This window comes from Plectropomus leopardus, chromosome 10 (assembly GCF_008729295.1).
Source record: "Plectropomus leopardus isolate mb chromosome 10, YSFRI_Pleo_2.0, whole genome shotgun sequence".
Classification (NCBI taxonomy): Eukaryota; Metazoa; Chordata; class Actinopteri; order Perciformes; family Serranidae; genus Plectropomus; species Plectropomus leopardus.
Window position 1 is genome coordinate 26746906 of NC_056472.1, and position 17489 is coordinate 26764394.

The window sequence follows — 17489 nt, forward strand, 5'->3', positions numbered from 1 at the left end:
CATACGACAGCTAATGCTACAGTTAATACTGCTAATGCTGCGGCTGCTGCAGTAGTATTGTGAGTGTAAATAAAACATCTAAAAAAAAGCAATTTTCATTTCATTTCCAGATCTTCATATTTATCTGTAAGTGCTTTGTTATTGAATTTAAAGTGGCTTGTCTTAACATTATCACAAAAATAATTTCTTTAGAAGATATACTTTCAGTAGATAAGTGTTATTAAGATAGCTTCTGCTCAATTTAAAGAGGATGAATCTTTATGCCGCAGTCTGACTTTCTATTATTATTATTCCACTTTAACAGGGAAGCTAAATGGTGGGATATGGCCACCATATTGTCCCTGTTGACTTACACACACACACACACACACACACACACACACACACACTCAGTAGGACAGCAGTGTGTATGGAGGGGGCTCTCATGCATAAACGAGATCATTTTCATAAATTAAAATCTTGCCTGCAGAACGAACATCTGTGCCCTTCACACACACACACACACACACACACACACACACACACAGTGATTCTGGTTTCGTCCTTCAGTCGCTGAGATAATGTTGTTAACGTGTTAACAGGGTTTTCTCTGTAAGGAGATATGCGTTTTCTCCTCATGTGTTTATCATTCCCGGAGCCTAAAATCCACTTTAAATAAGGCTGTTGTCACGTGGAAACCTTGAATCTGCAACACCTCAACCTTCAGTCTCATTTCAGCTGACAGTCAGAATTTTTTATGGATGTCTGCAGGTTTGGGAATTATTGGTTCTCCAATGATATTATCTAATATAAACTCACTACAGCTTAAAACGGATCTTTTGTTTACAGCCATGTGGACAGTAGGATCGTGGAACTACTTCCAAGAGCCCAACGTCTGACCAAAATACCAGAAATGGCCTGAAACTGAGGATTATTTCCACTGTCATTTAATGTGAAGATTATTTTTCTAAAGTAATTGTTTTGAAAATAGGCTATTGAAAAATGCCATCACAATATGACAGAAGCCAAAAGTATGTCTTCAATACTGTGCTTTGTCTAACTGTCTAAAATCAAAAGATATTCAGTTTACTGTCATATGAAAACCAAGAAAATAAGCAAATATTGACATTCAAACCACTGGGACCAGTGAAGTTTGGACTATCTTGCTCGTAAATTGTCTAAAATGACGAATCAATTATCAGAGTTCTTGTTAATTAACTCTATTTTAAGCTCCCTAATTAGCATTTATAAGCATATAAAATCTAATGATTGGTTTTTAAAAATTAGGCCTAGATCTAAGCAGTGAGGACATTTTAAGTGTTTATAAATTATTGTTAGCCATTTTTCAACCTTTTAAATGTCGACTTTTTGACTGTCCCTTGCAATTCTATACCAAAAGCTTCTTCAAAGTGCTATAAAATATTTATGTTGTGACAACTGTGTTTTAATATCATTCATACTTAATCCTTACAGTGTCTGCAGCAGCATTTAGCATAACCAAGACTGGAGATGAAAGGGTTTATGTGACACTGACGACATATTATATGTATATCACCTGACTGCTTAGGCTTTTTGTGTTTGTGTTTTTTTCTGTATAAAAGTGTTTTTAGATATACAATGAAGAGATTCAAATTTACCTTGAACTTGACCAAATTGGAGGAGACTGTAGGAGACTAAACTAACCTGGAAAAAACTGACCACAGCGACGGTAAACTGGACTGAATGGAGGTGTTTTGTTGTTGTATTGTTGTTGTTTTGTTGTTGTTTTGTTGTTGTATTGTTGTTGATGAACAGAGTCTCTCAGTTTTAATCACATTGAAATCCTTTTAATAAAAGGCCTTTATAAACATCTATCTTATAAAATATGAACAAGAGTCACATGAAATGTTAACAGAACGCTACAGGAACGTTATAAAAAGCAAAAAGTAAAAACCACATAAACAACATGAACACTTCGGCCCAACGCCGGCCCAAAACCGGCCCGATGACGGCTCGACGCCGCCTCACACACTGACCCAAAAATAGAGAAATCTTTATTCTTTTAACATTTGGAATTATCAGCTGAGCGTTGCTCAGTTTTTAACAAAATTGCATAGTTTCCTCCAGATTATTGCTCATTGATTATTGATTATTTTTTAGTGATAAAATGGATAATAACGAGACATTCAGAGAGCGTCTCCTGCAGGATGAAGCGCTACAAAGAAGGTTACATCATCAACGTGACATTGTCATCGACGTCACCGCCCTCGTGATGAGGAGGAGTCGTAGAGCCTGGCGCAGACAGACAGAAGAAGAGAAAGAAGGAAAGACAGCGATGAAATGACAAATACAGTCTGACCCTCCATTTAACTGTCTCTCTGTTCGTCTCTCTGTCTTCAGCAGTCTCTCAGTCCTTCGTCCTCCTCTTCCTCAGGATTCGTGAAAGATGGCGTTCAGCTGGGCGTTCATCATCCGCTCATGGTGTGTGTGTCCGTCAAAACCCATCAGCCCGTCCACCTGCATCTCCCCGCACCGTGGGTTGGACCCCCCGCCGCCATAGATGGCAGGATGTCCCCCAGCTCCTCCTCCTCCGTAGTGAACGCTGAAGGAGAAACTTTTGTCGTACTCTGCAGCTGCGACGGACTCGTGCTTGAAGGACGAGAAGTTCCCGTTGATGCTGAGTGGCGGGCTGAGGGGCGGATCAAACGCTGGACCGTCTGACACCAGGACGCCATCAAAGAAGGGCTCCAGCGGGCCGTAGGGTTGACCTTTGACCTGGTGGAAGATGTGGGAGGGCTCCATGTTGCCGTATGGCGGGCTGGGCAGGCCGGCCGTCAGCCCGGGGCTCTGGTAGGAGTAGTGTCCAGGATAGGTGGCAGCGCCCGCGGGGGGAAGGTGAACCGGCAGGTCGGGCGTCTGCTCCGGCAGGAAGGTCCGAGGATTGAGCTGCAGGCAGCCCGCCACCAGGTTAGTGGTCGGCTGAGACAGACCTGAGAGAGGAGAGAAACAGAATCATCAGTCAATACTGATCAATAAATCAAAGCTCTCTAACGCAGTGATGCTCAACTTGCTTTGCCTGGGGGAAACTTTTGCAAGTTTGCAACTTTGCAAGTTGAGTATCACTGATCCAAGGCCATCAAGCTGTCTAAGGCCGGAGATATTCTCACTTTTTAACCCTTTGAAACCTGAGAAAATGGGCTTGATTTCTGTCAAAAACATTGAAAGGAGGCAATGAGCAACTTAAGAAAGAAAAATTAGTAAAAAAAGTAATTAGTAAATTAGTAAGAAGTTACAAAAAAACCTAAAATTAGCTTGAAAGAAGAAGAAGATTGAAAGAACAAAAAATAAAAAATGATCTGGAAAAAGTGCTAACATAAAATGATACTTACATAAATAATAATAATGAATTAATTTTTTAAACCTAATTGTATATATAGAATTACAAATTTTCTTGCCATTTTTTCCAGTTATTTCATCATTTTTAAGTGCCTCTGTTTCTCTTTTTAGGGCAATGTTAAGGTCATTTTCTTGTCCTCTATTTTTTTGCAGTCTGCTGGAAATCTTATGCCAAGTTGCTGATTTCTTCTTTTCCCATTTGTTTGAAAAAAATCAAACCATTTTCAAATGCTTAAATGCTTGTGAACTTGTAAACTGATGTCCAGGTTTCGTAGGGTTAACCACATATTCAAAAAGCTGCAGTTCCTCTAACGGGCACTTGAGGCAGGCTTCAGTAGACAACAGGCTGCATCATGAATGAAATTGTCTAGGAAACACAAATTTGTTCTATAAGTGCGCATTGCATCTAGAGGACACATAAAGTTCAACAAAGTGCGGCAGGTGAAGCAGCCATCATGCACACGTAAATAAAAGAAAAAATAGTTTCGGACAAAATGTTTGTTCAGTATATAAAAATATTCTTATTTTGTTATAAAGTGGCCCCAGTGGCGCTCCCAGCTTTAGCACTAGCGGGTAAATTGACACTGACCTTTGCAGAGCGCCTGAACGAAGCTCATGAGGTCGGGTGCCTTCCCGGAGCGCAGGACCTCGCTCAGGGCCCAGATGTAGTTCTTGGCGAGGCGGAGTGTCTCGATCTTTGACAGTTTCTGGGTTTTGGAGTAACAAGGGACGACTTTCCGCAGACTCTCCAGAGCGTCGTTTAGCCCATGCATGCGGTTCCTCTCGCGGGCGTTAGCTTTCATCCGACGGACCTTAAACCTGCAGAAACACAAAGCGGATTCATTGTTAGCCATATTAAGTATTATCAGCTTCACTAGGAAGGAAGTGTGCGCAAAGTCGTTTGTAGCTAAACAAAACCGTTAGTGGTTAGCATGTTAGATTACAGCCATTTTGGTGCAGATTACAGCTCAGTGAAACCTACAGTATGACTGATAGTTCGAAACCTCAGCAAATTGGCTGGATTTCTTTCAGTCATGGGAAAAAGGAAATGAGCAATGAAAGAATAAATGACACAAAATTAAAAAGAAATTAGTATAAAGGACAAGAAATTACCTAAAAATGAGTAAAACAACAAAACAACAACAATAGAAAAAAGGCAAACTAGACTTGTAAAAGTGCTTAAGAGTTCAGAATAATTCTGTAGCATAATTTTAAATATGTAATTATAAATATATATTTTTCCCCCTTGCTTTTTTCTTTTTTTCCACAAGATATTTTTCTTAGATTTTTAAAAACAATTTTCTAAATCTGTTGATTTTGTGCAATTTGTGGAACATTTCTTACCAAGTCGCTTATCGCCTCTTTGTCCCCGTGTCTTTTAAAGAAATCACACCAGGGTTCAAAGGTTTAATTACTAGTGATGTCGCTCCAGTTTTCAATTTGCAAAAGTTTGGGGAAATTACTGTCAACATTTGACTTTATTCAAGAATTCACACTGCAAAGGAAACTGACTTTATTTTGCAAACTATTTTTCACAATCTAGTTGATGTTCAATTGATGAATATAAGATTAAAGCGCTGCGCCAATAAAAGCTCCCGCTGCTGCTGCTGAAGCTCAGTGCTGTGGGAGCTCATGCGCATGTTGCTGAATACACTTTTAAGTAACTTTTCATATTTAGCTGTCTGTAAGCCGTGCTATATATCAAAATACCTAAGTAGTAATGGCTCTTTTGCTGATAAGTGCTATAAATGACCAAAAAAAGAGGTGGGTATATTTGTTATACCTGCGTATACCCTCCATGACACAAGGAATATTTCATACTTGCACAGGGTTTCACAGATCCATAAAAAGTCCGAAAAGACATTGAATTAATCTAAAAATCAGGCCTTAATTTGTATTAAAATGTCTTAAATGAATCTTTCAAATGTCTTATAAATGCTCAAAAATTGGAAATGGGATTTTAAGAATCCCATTTCTGACATTGAATTGTAAAATTAAATTATTATTATTATTATTAATATTATTATTATTATTATTATTATTATTATTATTATTAAATCTTCCAAATTCTGTCCACATGAATATCACCGAACAGTTATGTTTTATGTTACAATAAATAGTTGGTAAAAGTAAGCAATTATAAAAATTGTCAGTTTTAGTTGTAGTGAAATTGGTCTTAAATTTAATTCCAAATGACATTAAAAAGTCTTGATGATTGAATCTAATGTGTCTGAAGCTGCAGGAACTCTGTTAGAGCTGATTAATATGAATCCAAAGCTTCTTTAAGTCATCGTACTACTGTAGTCTATAAAACATGACACATACAAAATATGCACTATAGGTAAAAAGAAAATAAGATGTTAAAAATGTTCTATTGGGAGAAGTCAGCCAGAAGAGATTAATATATTAGAGAGGAGGACGGTGGTGGCAGATCAGTTTGCAAATCACTTGTTGAATTATCTGTAGGTGTGTGTTAGTCGCCTTTTACAGATTGTTGTTTTGCACTGGGGTTAGAGTAGTCAACCTGCAGCTATTTGGCTGTTTCTGCCCATTCCTACGGCACGTTTTTACGTTTCCCACTGTGTGTTATGGTTGTATCACTTGTCACATTGATGCGTCGAGGTCAGATGCAGTTAGGATTATAAATTTACGGTAAAGTCATGGTTAGTATCTTGGATATTCTCTAAGATTATAGAGCTGTAAATTTACGTGTACAAAAAAATCACAAAGGTACTGCCACAAAGTCAAGTGACGTGGTACAAAGAGTGACAGTCCGTGGATGAGATGAGGTGTGTGATTGGGTCACTTTCACACAGGAGACAGAGGTTTGATTTCATGCATTTCAGTATTGGCTGACTTGTTATTTTCAATTTTATAATGTGTAAAGTTGCTGAATGTGCACAGCGTGCACAAACTCTAGCAGAATAGGTGAAGACACTCGTTTGTGTTAACGTCACATTTCGACTTTGCAAGGACACCCAATTTAGGCCCAGCCAGGTGCAAATAGCATCTGCCGTAATCTTTTCTTATTTTATGATTTAAACATTACAGCTCATTTTACTTTCCATCATTCAGCTCATTACTTAACACAGAACATCAGTATTCATAGAAAATGAATTTAAAATTAACAAAACTTAAATATTTTTGTAGTTTTTCTCAAACTACAGCCTCAGCGTCAGCTACTGCAGCGTCAGCCTATAGAGAATGAGTTGGTATAGGAGGCACCTGTTAATCATTTTTAAGCGTGACTTTAGTTGCGATGCTTTTGGGAAACACATATTAAGCTTAGGAAGGTACATAAGACAGATCTTACTATTATCTCAGCTTGAAGATGCTTTTAGCAAATGAGGCCTTAAGACACAGGGAAGATTATGTTTTAGACTTGGACTGTGAAAGCGGGACAAGAAATGCTGAGACTTCTGGTCTGAGAGTTGCATTTTAACATATTCTCAGATCCACAAATAAGTTTTTAGATCCATCAAAAGTTAAAAAGTTATGTTTTTTAATTTTAATCACATAACAGTGGCAGTCCAAATGTTTTGTCCTATAATTATTAGATAAATAATTCTAATGTGTTATTATTGTTGCTGTTTTGATTTAATAAATTATTATTTTTTTATTTCTATTTTTTTTTTTACTTTTTCCAATATTTGGCAGTCCAACCCTTTGCTTTAGAGTGTCTGAATGAGTATACAGGTCAGATTTTCTTAAAATCTACAGATCATGCTCCTCAGAGGATGAACCTTGAGTTTTCCCTGTAGTGCCACCCTGAGGACAGACTTAACATTTTGTGCATTTTAGCTGAAAATATTTAAAAAGACATCAGTCTCCGTCACCTCTGCAAACGAGCCTTCGTCATCTTCTTCTTCTTTGGCCCTCGCCTCTTGGGTTTGTTCTCTCCATCCTCCTCTTCCTCCTCCTCCTCATCCTCCTCTTCTTCCTCCTCCATACGGCGGAGGCTGTCCTCCTCCTCTTCCTCTACTCCTCCTCCTTCTATGGGGCTGTGAAGCTCCTGCTGCTCCTCCGACTCCACTGACGCCTGCTCCTCCCGCACAGACCTGGTCATGATGCTGATTTTCTGTTTCAGAGTAAAAGAAACAGAAGAAAAATGTTCATTAGAAAACAATTAAAAACTCAACACAGAAATGCTGCTAACAGAAAATAATTAAAACTGCTATCTTGGTTATCATATAAAACACATTCTTAAATCCATTAATAAGTTTTGAATAATGTTTTAAACGTTTAAAATTAAAAAACGGCTCAAAAAAATATTTCTCCACACTATTTTTTGCTTTTGGGAATTAAAATGTTGTTTTTGGTCTTGATTCTGTAATAATGTGATTTATAAATCCCACATTTATATGTTTTTATAATAACAAAAAGATTTATTACCATGAAACCAAACTCTAAATGCTGCATTTCAGTGAGTTAAAAAGAATCCACAGGTATACAGGTGGACAGAAATACAATTTAAAAGTAATAATAATTATTATTATGAGTTTAAAATACGTGAAAATTATGTTTTTAATGCAGCAAACTTTAAATCTGATACAAACTGGAACCTAAAAGATATAAGCAATGTAGTTTAAATATTTATTTATGCGGTTTCTAATTCAGAAAATGTATTAAATCAATTCATGTAGGCCCGTGATAGCCTTCTTTTGTGTGCCCCAGCAGGAAAATGCAATATACGTAAAACAAAATACTGTATGTAGAAATATATACGTTAACATAATGAGACGGGTAAATTCTGACAGCATGAAGCTGCAACTCCAAGTTTAAGAAAAAAGGCTTTATCCGGAGATTGTCCGGAGACAGAGTGACGTCCAGTTTAATCCACTTATATAGACCAAAACAGAACAAAGAATAAACAAATAGCCTAAATAAAAAATCGACTCCAATATAACCTTCACATTTATATATTTAACTGTTAATTTTTTCTTTTAAATGTTAGAAAACTTTCACAAGAACAACCTCCGGAGAAAAACGGAATCGGTTTTGTTAATAAATTGGTCAAATCAATAGCTTTTGTCACTGAAATGAACAGTTTAAATTATTTAAAAAATGTCATTATAATTCGTCCAAGTCCGTACGAATACTGGGCCTATTTCTGTGCAATAAATAAATAGCGAAATATAGGAATTATTGTAATTAGGCTCTTAAAAAAACTGAAGCGGACGATGTAATAGTGTTGAAAAATGCAACTCTAAAATTGCCGTTGATTAAAAGTTGTAGTAAAAGATTCTGAACAACAATTAATATTATGATGATCTTAATTATTTCCTCCCGTTTTTGCGCTGTCTGGCCCCGTTAATTTAACAGACATACGGGCTGAACACGGATAAACAAAATAAAACAACAAATAAACTAAAACAAAAAACAAAAAAAGCTTTTTAAATCATTATTTCAGAGTAGAATTAACGGTATACACGAATAAAACCTAATTAGCCTATATGAATTTAAAAGTAGGCCATTCATTCTAGGGGAAAAAATGAGAAATAAAATAAAAACAATAAAAAACTAACTAATTTGAAAAAAAGAAATCTTGGTTTATTTATCTTTTTATCATAGTCATGCTGCTTTAGTTCAGATTGATGTGGTTTTGTACAGATGAGACACATTATTAAATTCAATTAGCACTTAGAGTTTAGGCTCTTAATTTGATATTAATAATGAATGAGCTTTATCTTCCTGAAAGGTTTGAATACACACATATCTGCTGGAAACAATTAGAGGAAAAATGTATCAATCGGTTATTAGTTGTTAATCTGTAATATAAAAAGAAAGACAGATCAAAAGAAACTTACCTGTTGTAACAAGCCGCTGTTTGTCAGATCGCACGCATCCCGCGCGCTCTATGTGCGTGTCCGTGCGTGACTGTGCGTGATCTGCTCTGAGATTTCTTATGAGGTGTGTGTGGGAGGATGCCGCTTTTATACTCAGCAGACACACACACACACACACTCACACTTTGGGTTGGAGGAGTAATTAGCATATCGAGGCCACGCCCTCCCGGCACGCGCCATATGGCGCGTACGTCATTAAAACGGCCCCGGGGATCACGTGACAAATCTTCCATTTGTATCAGCCAAGGAGTCTCTCTCTCTCGCTCTCTCTCTCTCTCTGTTTTTTGTGAGGAAAGTTGACCATCTGTCGCCACATATGACCACGCATGCGCACACAAATCACCATACTCATCATGGAAGGTATCTTTTCATACATGTGTTATTTTATGCACGTGTTTACAGTGCACGAGTGATCATTGCTGCTACTGCTGCTGCTGCTGCTGCTGCTGTTGTTGTTGTTGTTGTTGTTGTTGTTGAAGAGGAAGAATAAGACAAACGAGGCTAACGTAAACTACATTTCCAGATCGGAACAATCCAGTTAGGCCTACATTCTGATTGCAATGCATTCTGGGTGCATTTACACCTGCATTAGGTGAGTTCTTCCTGATGGAGGTGAAATATCCAGATTACAGATAATACAGGTGAATATGTTCATCTGCAATAACTTTTACTGGTGCAGGTTCAGGTTCAGGTGTCAAAGTCACTCTCCAGGTTTATATGTGTTTCCTCTCACCTTTACCTTTTAATATCAGTCAGTCTTATTGCTGCCTGATGCTGGCCCACCTGTGGTCCCTCTCTCCCATATAAACTGGTCTAAACACACTTGTGATTTATTGATTGATTTTATTTTCACAATGTGCCCAACCCTCATGGGTTAATAAAACACCAAAATTACAGTTGCAGTAGTCAAATATGTCACGTTTAATTTCATTACAAAGATTATTTTACAGCTCAGTCTTTAAATATTCTGCTTTCTTCCCCTGAACTTGAGAAATGAAATTTGCTAAAAAAAAAAAGGTTCCCTTCCCGAAGCACAACTCAAGTTTTTCATATTCGTCCAACCAAAAGAAATCAGCATAAATTTACGATATTTTAGTAAAAAGTACACTTTCAATTCATCATAAACATGGCAACAAAACAAACAAACTAAAAAGGAGCTACTTGGTTAAATTTAAGGTTTTAGTCATGACAGTAGCGAGCCGCTAAGGACGTCCATCCGGCAGACTGATGGTTGAGACCATCCGGACAGAAATAACGTAACAATTATTCAGTTAATTGTCGTCAGATTTATTAGCTAACAGACAATCGTGTTTCCCAGAGGATGAAACCTAATGAATTAATTCTACTTTACTGTTTTTCTTGTTTTAGTGTTATTAATCAGATTTTATCACTTGACTCTTTAATTTTATATACTCACTGTTTTACAAATATTCACACCTCTGTGTGTTTATATAAGCCTATATTTATACGTATTATTATGCATACTACTTCCTGTTCATTAATTTGCCCTTACTTTCTAAGTTACTTTATTTTATATGTATGCTATATTTTATCCCTTATATTAGCTTGCACAGTTTTATGTTTAGATTCTTGTTTTGTTTTTACCTGTGTCATATTTTTCCTTTTTCATATATTGATGTATTTTTTTTGCATTGTTGGACTGAATCTGAGAGACAAGATTTTCAATGCCTGCGGCTTACGTACTTTAAGAACTTGAACGTGAACTTAATTAATTAGTTTATTTATTTAGTTAGGCGTTTCTGTTAAATTTTACCATAATTAAATTATGGCCAAAAACGTGTTTTGTGAGGTCACAGTGACCTTTGACCACCACATCAGTTCATTGTTGAGTCCTTGTGCCAAATTTGAGGAAATTTCCTCAAGAATTTGTTGACATACAGACGCAGGGTCACAGTGATCTTGACCTTTGACCACCAAAATCTTATCAGTTAATTCCCGAGTCCAAGTTGACATTTGGGCCCAGTTTGAATAAATTCCCCCAAGGCGTTATTGAGACATCACGTTCATGAGAAAGTTACAGACGGACGGATAACCCAAAAAAATAACACCTCCAGCAACGTCTTTCATTGGTGCGGCGGTTTAAAAACAGTTGTTTTTACAGTAAAAAAACAAAAACTGTCAGGACATTATAGGCTTCTTCTGATTTCACGGTTAAGATTGGAGTTTAATTCCATATTTTACTGTACAAACACGTTTTTGCCATAGAAAGACACTGTTTTGCCATAAAATTGAAATATCATTAGCATGTAGAGTGTTAACCTTGATGATCGATCAGTGGGCGTGGCTTATCCAGACAGGAGGAGGGGCTTATCTGATCAGTCCACGTCCACTGAGTCAGACCGCAGACGCTCTGACCAACTGTGAAGAAGCAGCGGACTTTGGACCAGGCTTTTTTCCAGTGAAAGGGTTGCTATGGTGTCGATAGAGTGGTTGCTAGGGGGTTACTAGGTAACTTTCGAGGACCGGTGTGTCCGTCCCATCAGTGGATCCTCTGACAGCTAATGGTCAACACAGAATCAATCTGTCCTTCTGTCTGTTGTTCAGTTTTGGACTAATGAAAGATTTATCTCTGAGTATAACATGAAGTGAAATAAAGTTTAATCACTAAAATGATATTTTTCTCTTATAAAAGTAAATAACAATTTAAAGAATAAAATCACAGATACACAAAATAGATCACATAGAAGTCACAGTTTCTTTTTTTTTTTCTCAGTCAAAGTAAAGCTGTAAGAGGCTTTGAATTACAGCAGCATTTACAATTTTAAAACATCTTGAAATTGTAGGTTTTTACAGACTTTGTTTTTGGACACAGAAACAAGAATTAGGAATAGTTTGACATGAAGAATAAACAGCAGTGAGATGAAAATAACTCACGGGTGAAAAATATTTCTCTTTTGTCATTCAAAGTGAAGTGAAAAAAACAGCAGAGCAACTTGCTGTTGAATAATAATTATTCCATTCTGCAGGTGTGAGTGTGTGTGTGTATAAAAGGTCAGATTTCCCTATTCATGCACAGAGTGAAGCAACCACTGAAAACTCAACACACACACACACACACACACACACACACACACACACACACTAGTGTACGTCAGACAGCAAAACCTCCTAATTCTTGGACGGCTCATTATGGTTATACAATCTAGATAATTGTGATAAATCTACTAATTATGATTAACAGCAGAAGTACATAAACACATTACCTACACTGGATTATAACTCACTAGTATATAGTTGTAAGCAGATGCAGCCTACAGTGAGTGTTTTCTAATGTGCAGTAACTTCTCCAATGAAGACATATTTTATATTGTCACAGCTATAAAGTGTAAAGTGTCACCAAACCCCTTGAGATGTATCGTCATGATTTTAAGGCAGTCCCAAGAAAATACTAACATAAAAAAACAGAAGACAGAACAGCACAAAACATAACACAACTGTGATGCATTGGAACAAATAAAACAGTTATTTTAATAACTAAAACAAAAGCAGTGTCTCTTTTTTTATGTCAGATATAATGAGATGTGCAGAACAATGTGTGGATTTAAAGTCAATTCAGATTCAATCAAAACTATTTATTCAAACTTTCTAGAATTACCTGAAACAGAGACAACAAACCTTTGGCAAGTATCAAAAATGAATAAGCCTTGTTCAGATATTTTGGTTGGTTTGCTTTACATTCAGATCAATGAAACCTTTAAATATTTGGATGAATGTGTTTATCAGCAGCTCTATCATTGCAGATCCAACAGTCACTAACTCAGAGAAGATGATCATCACTGATGGTGTTTGGTTTCTATCTAGTGGTTAGATGCAGGTACTGCAGGTAAGAGCTCAGGTCAACAAGTCACTGCACACATTTACTGTCTGTCTTCTGTTCTTTGAGGTAATACTTTATCTGGGTGTGTAATGCGTTGAGTTTGTTGGGAGTAAAACACATTTTGATGGTGGTGTTGTGGGTTTTGTTGCTGAAAGGATATTCGAACTGTAAATCACGGTGCACAAATGAAGGATGTGATGGATTACAGTTCACTCAAATTGTATAAATATGATTTCACGTGATGAATAAATTGAATTGTTATTCCAGATGTTGTTTACAACATACAAGTTATAATAATAATAATACCAATATTACTACTATTATCATCATCATCATCATCATCGTCATTATTATTATTATTATTAGTAGTATAGTAGTTTCTTTTTAATTACATGATTAATTAATCTATTTATTTATTTATTACCAACCTGTTTTTATAAACACAGTATTAGTTGCTCAGCGGTGCATATGTCCTAAACTTTAACTTGTAAGTTAAAAATACATTTTTTTGCTAAAAATGCAGTAAAAGTAAGAAAAATGTCTCTTCAGACAACAAATTTTTAAACAGTAGATTATATTAAGTACAAAAATACCAATACTAATGTCATCTTTAATAAGGTGTTGCATTTTTTTAAATTAAAAATCTTAATCTGAAAAATAAAGTAATTGCCAGCCAAATGTAATGAAGTACTGAGTGAAATTTTGTCCTCTGAACGTAATAATAATAAGAATATAATAGAATAGAAATACATTTGTTACAGCAGCAAATAAGTGAGCAGCAACTGAATACAATACTTGTTAAAAAGGCAAAAATAATACAAATATATACACAAAGGAGGGCATTTAACATAGAATAAAATAGAATAGAATAAAATAACAATAACAATAATAAAGATAGGTACAGTATGCACAGAGAACAAACAAACAAAGCCAAAAAGATTAAAAAGAGCAATAAAAAAAGAAGAAAAATATGCAGAAAGTGAAGATGAATGTGCAAATACTATAATAAATAATAATAATAATAACGACGACTCAGAGAGAGGTCTATGGCGACAAAAATGCAATATTTTTGCTCGAGAAAAAGATGCATTCTTACTCCCCGTCAGTGACCGTCCTGTGTGTGCTGCCTCAGCCCGGCAGGTGTCGCTGTTTCTCCACCGCGGCCCGAGGACACGCCCCCTGTCCTCCCGCTGGTTTCAGGAAGCGGAAGCAGGAATATGGAGTGTTTTCAGAAAAGTTTGGACAATTTTGACAGTTTTGGGAGCAGAGACACGAACTGCGGAGAAACATGACGGTGAGTAACTGCACCCGCTCAAAGTACTGCGAGTAGTACTGCTTATTGTACTGATAAATGAGTACTGCTGGTGTCATTAGTCTGTGGAGACACGAGTTTAGGTTTTTTTTGTGTTTTTTTTTTTTACTGCTGTCAGTCCTGTCCTCCTTGTCAAACAGAGCAGGAACAACTGAACAGGACAAACAAGTTAGTCTGAGCTACAAACAAAAAAATCCGAAAGTTTAATGGACACAAAAGTTAGTCTGAGCTAAAAAATCAACAAAAAAACGAAAGTTTAAGCACACGTGGATTTAATGATGGTGCATATTTTTATTTTTAATTCAACAGAACAGCAGATATTTAAAGTTAAAGTGGTTAAGATTAATTGTACAATATGTGTTAAAGCAGGACAGTGGTGGAAAGTAATATATTGTATGGTACTATAATACTGTATTTAAAACTACTGTGCTCTTGTACCACGTTGAGGACTTGCATGCTTCCTGCTACTACATTTATAGAGTAATTATACTTTTTAATTTATGAAAGTGGTCTTTGGCTTAGGGAAGAGGCATACAACATCAATAGTTGTGTTTTGTATTTATTTTATTGCCGGTTTTTAAAGAAAACATGTTTTCTCTGAAAAAAAAAATCACAAAAATTACACCATTTATCATGGACCGAATACTGTGAAAAACAGAAATCATTATTGGATTTTCAAATTTCTGATGGTCCTCAGACACATCATGTGGGACCATCAGGAAAAGAAAAAAGCTATAACCAAATCTAGGCTTAAAATAGTGATATTTTATCAAAATCCCTTTATTCTTTGTGTCTTTAAAATTTGGCCAAAGGTCAACAGTTTGCACAAACTAACCAGCATGCATGACGAAAAGCCAAAGTTAGGCTGAGCTAAAAAACAAACAAAACAACAAACAAACAAAGGACGTGGATTTTTTTTTAAGTCAACAGAACAGCAGATGGTTAAAGTTTAAGTGATTCAGATCAATTGCACAATATGTATGTTGAAAGTAGCGAAATCTAATTGGCTGTACTATAATACTGTATTTAAAACTATTGAACCAAAGTGCAATGTGAGGTACTTATATGCTGTCTTCTTGTACAACTACATTTTTGAAAGTAATTTAACTTGTTTATGAGAGCGGAGGATGTGGTGCAAAATTAATTTAAATGGTTGTATATATATATATATATATATATATATATATATATATATATATATTTGACTGTAAAAACCATCATAATTACACTATTCATCATAGCCGAAACAGTCAAAACAGAAATTATCATTGGATTTTTCATATTTCCAGCAGTCGTCTTCGACGGATCATGTGCGACGAATGTTTCTGTCAGAAAACAAAAACATAATCAAATCTAAACTCAGTGGTATTTAATCAAATTTACTTTATTCTACATATCATTAAAAATTTTGGCCAAAAAAACCCTGCTTGCACTAAGTAAACCGGCATGCATGACGTAAAAGTGAGTAATGAGAAACAAGTGCTTTTTTCAACCCCCGGACTTCTGCGACAGCTTTTCACTTTCAGTCACTGCCAGTTTGACAGTTTGAAGAACTCTGACAACTAATTTATGTTGGAGGTAGGGTCATGCATTTTATGTCACTTAGGGAGGCTCAAGCAAACATATTTTAGCCTCAGGGAGGGTCAGAATAATTAAAAGAAAATAAGAATAAATAAAGTAGAACAATAAATAAATTAATTTAAATAATTTAAAAATAATTATATAAAAAATTAAGAACAGTCCCTTACAAACTAAAATTTTTGTGCACAAACATAAGAGCTTGCAAAATCTGATGTTTTGATGTCAAAAATTAAAGTACTTAAAAGTATATTCAAGTACAAGCTCAATTGTTTATTCAGTGATTTTAAAGCAAAAAAACATTTTAAGGTTGCGCAATTAATGGAATATTAAACGGGATCAGGATTTTGTTTTCCCACGATTAAATGAACATGTTTGACTTTGATACAGACGTTTGAAATTTGTGCTGCATTTATAAACACTGCTTTCATTTGGTAGCATTATGTGATGGCGGATATAATTTTAATTAGCCTGTATTTTGGGCAGAATTTTACTAATATTTTGCTCATAGGTAATGCACTGGTGAAGTAAAAACCTTATTTTAAGTTTTATTTTAATGCAAAGATATTTTATTAAGCAGGCATGTAGCACAACGTGGACGTTAAAGCAGTGCTCTGATTTTTTTGTTTTTTTTTTTTGGAAAATAAAAATAATTTGTCCCGAACGAAATAATCGTGATTGTCATCTTGGCCATAACTGTGCAGCCCTTCTTTAATTTCATTTAATTTGTACTTTTCTATCCATTGATCAGTTGAGAAAATAATAAGCAAATGAATCCATAATGAAAATAATTAATGGTTGCATTCTCATACAAAACAGTTAGAAAAAACAGCTCCACCTCAGCCAGCTACAACAATAAAATCCTGCTTTTAATAATGCATGAGTAATAATAGAGAGTAATAATAATAATCTAGTCATATAATAGTACAACAGTACAGCACTGAAGAAAAAAACAACTGCTTTGCATATGTTTCACGACTGCTGTGAGGATACAAGTACAGTCTTTGTTAAGCTTCAGGGTCGTCCTGCAGTTTACTATAACAATGATGTAACAGTGATCTAAACAGGCTCTGCGTCCCACGTCTCCGCTGTTAAAGTCTGTTTGTGGTGGGCGTACATCACTGTCAGTGAGACGAAGGTTCAGGTTGCAGGAAACAGACTCTAAGTGCGATTTCATTCATGCAGTCGTGACCTCAAAGTCTGGTTTCTGTCACACAGTCAGTGGGTCATCTGCTCTCAAAGACGTTTCATTTACGATGATATAAAGCAGAGAAAAGCAGAAAATCATAACATATTTCTCTCATTTATTGCAAGAGTGCCAGAAAAGAGTGGAGAAGTATTTAGATCCTTTACTAAAATAGAAATACTGATGCCACATTCTAAAAATACTCTGTTACAATTAAAAGTCATGCATTTAGCTGAAATTTGTAAGTATAATCAAGAAATGTATATAAAGTAAAGGTACTCAGTGCTTATGTTTCTGTTCTATTATATATTATATCATAATATTATTATCACTCATATGGTTAGATAAAAGCAGGTTTTTACTGTTCTCGGTTGA

General features: G+C 35.7%; 2 protein-coding genes across 8 annotated transcripts in view; one reads left to right on the forward strand and one right to left on the reverse strand.

Moving 5' to 3' along the window:
- Positions 1-1844: 1844 nt before the first annotated feature.
- On the reverse strand, positions 1845-9234 carry neurod1 (neuronal differentiation 1). The gene is made up of 4 exons (XM_042494382.1): positions 9162-9234; positions 7191-7432; positions 3944-4173; positions 1845-2948 (listed from the first exon to the last, which is right to left on the reverse strand). The coding sequence occupies exons 2-4, from the start codon at positions 7418-7420 to the stop codon at positions 2389-2391; spliced, it is 1020 nt and encodes a 339-aa protein (XP_042350316.1). The 5' UTR covers positions 7421-7432; positions 9162-9234; the 3' UTR covers positions 1845-2388.
- A 5028-nt stretch (positions 9235-14262) lies between these two features.
- itprid2 (ITPR interacting domain containing 2) overlaps positions 14263-17489 on the forward strand; it is a 54262-nt gene continuing 51035 nt past the window's right edge. For all 7 annotated transcript variants that reach the window (XM_042494375.1, XM_042494376.1, XM_042494378.1 and 4 more), the window contains exon 1: positions 14263-14332. The gene's annotated coding sequence lies outside the window, so the exon portion shown is untranslated. The remainder of the gene's footprint in view (positions 14333-17489) is intronic.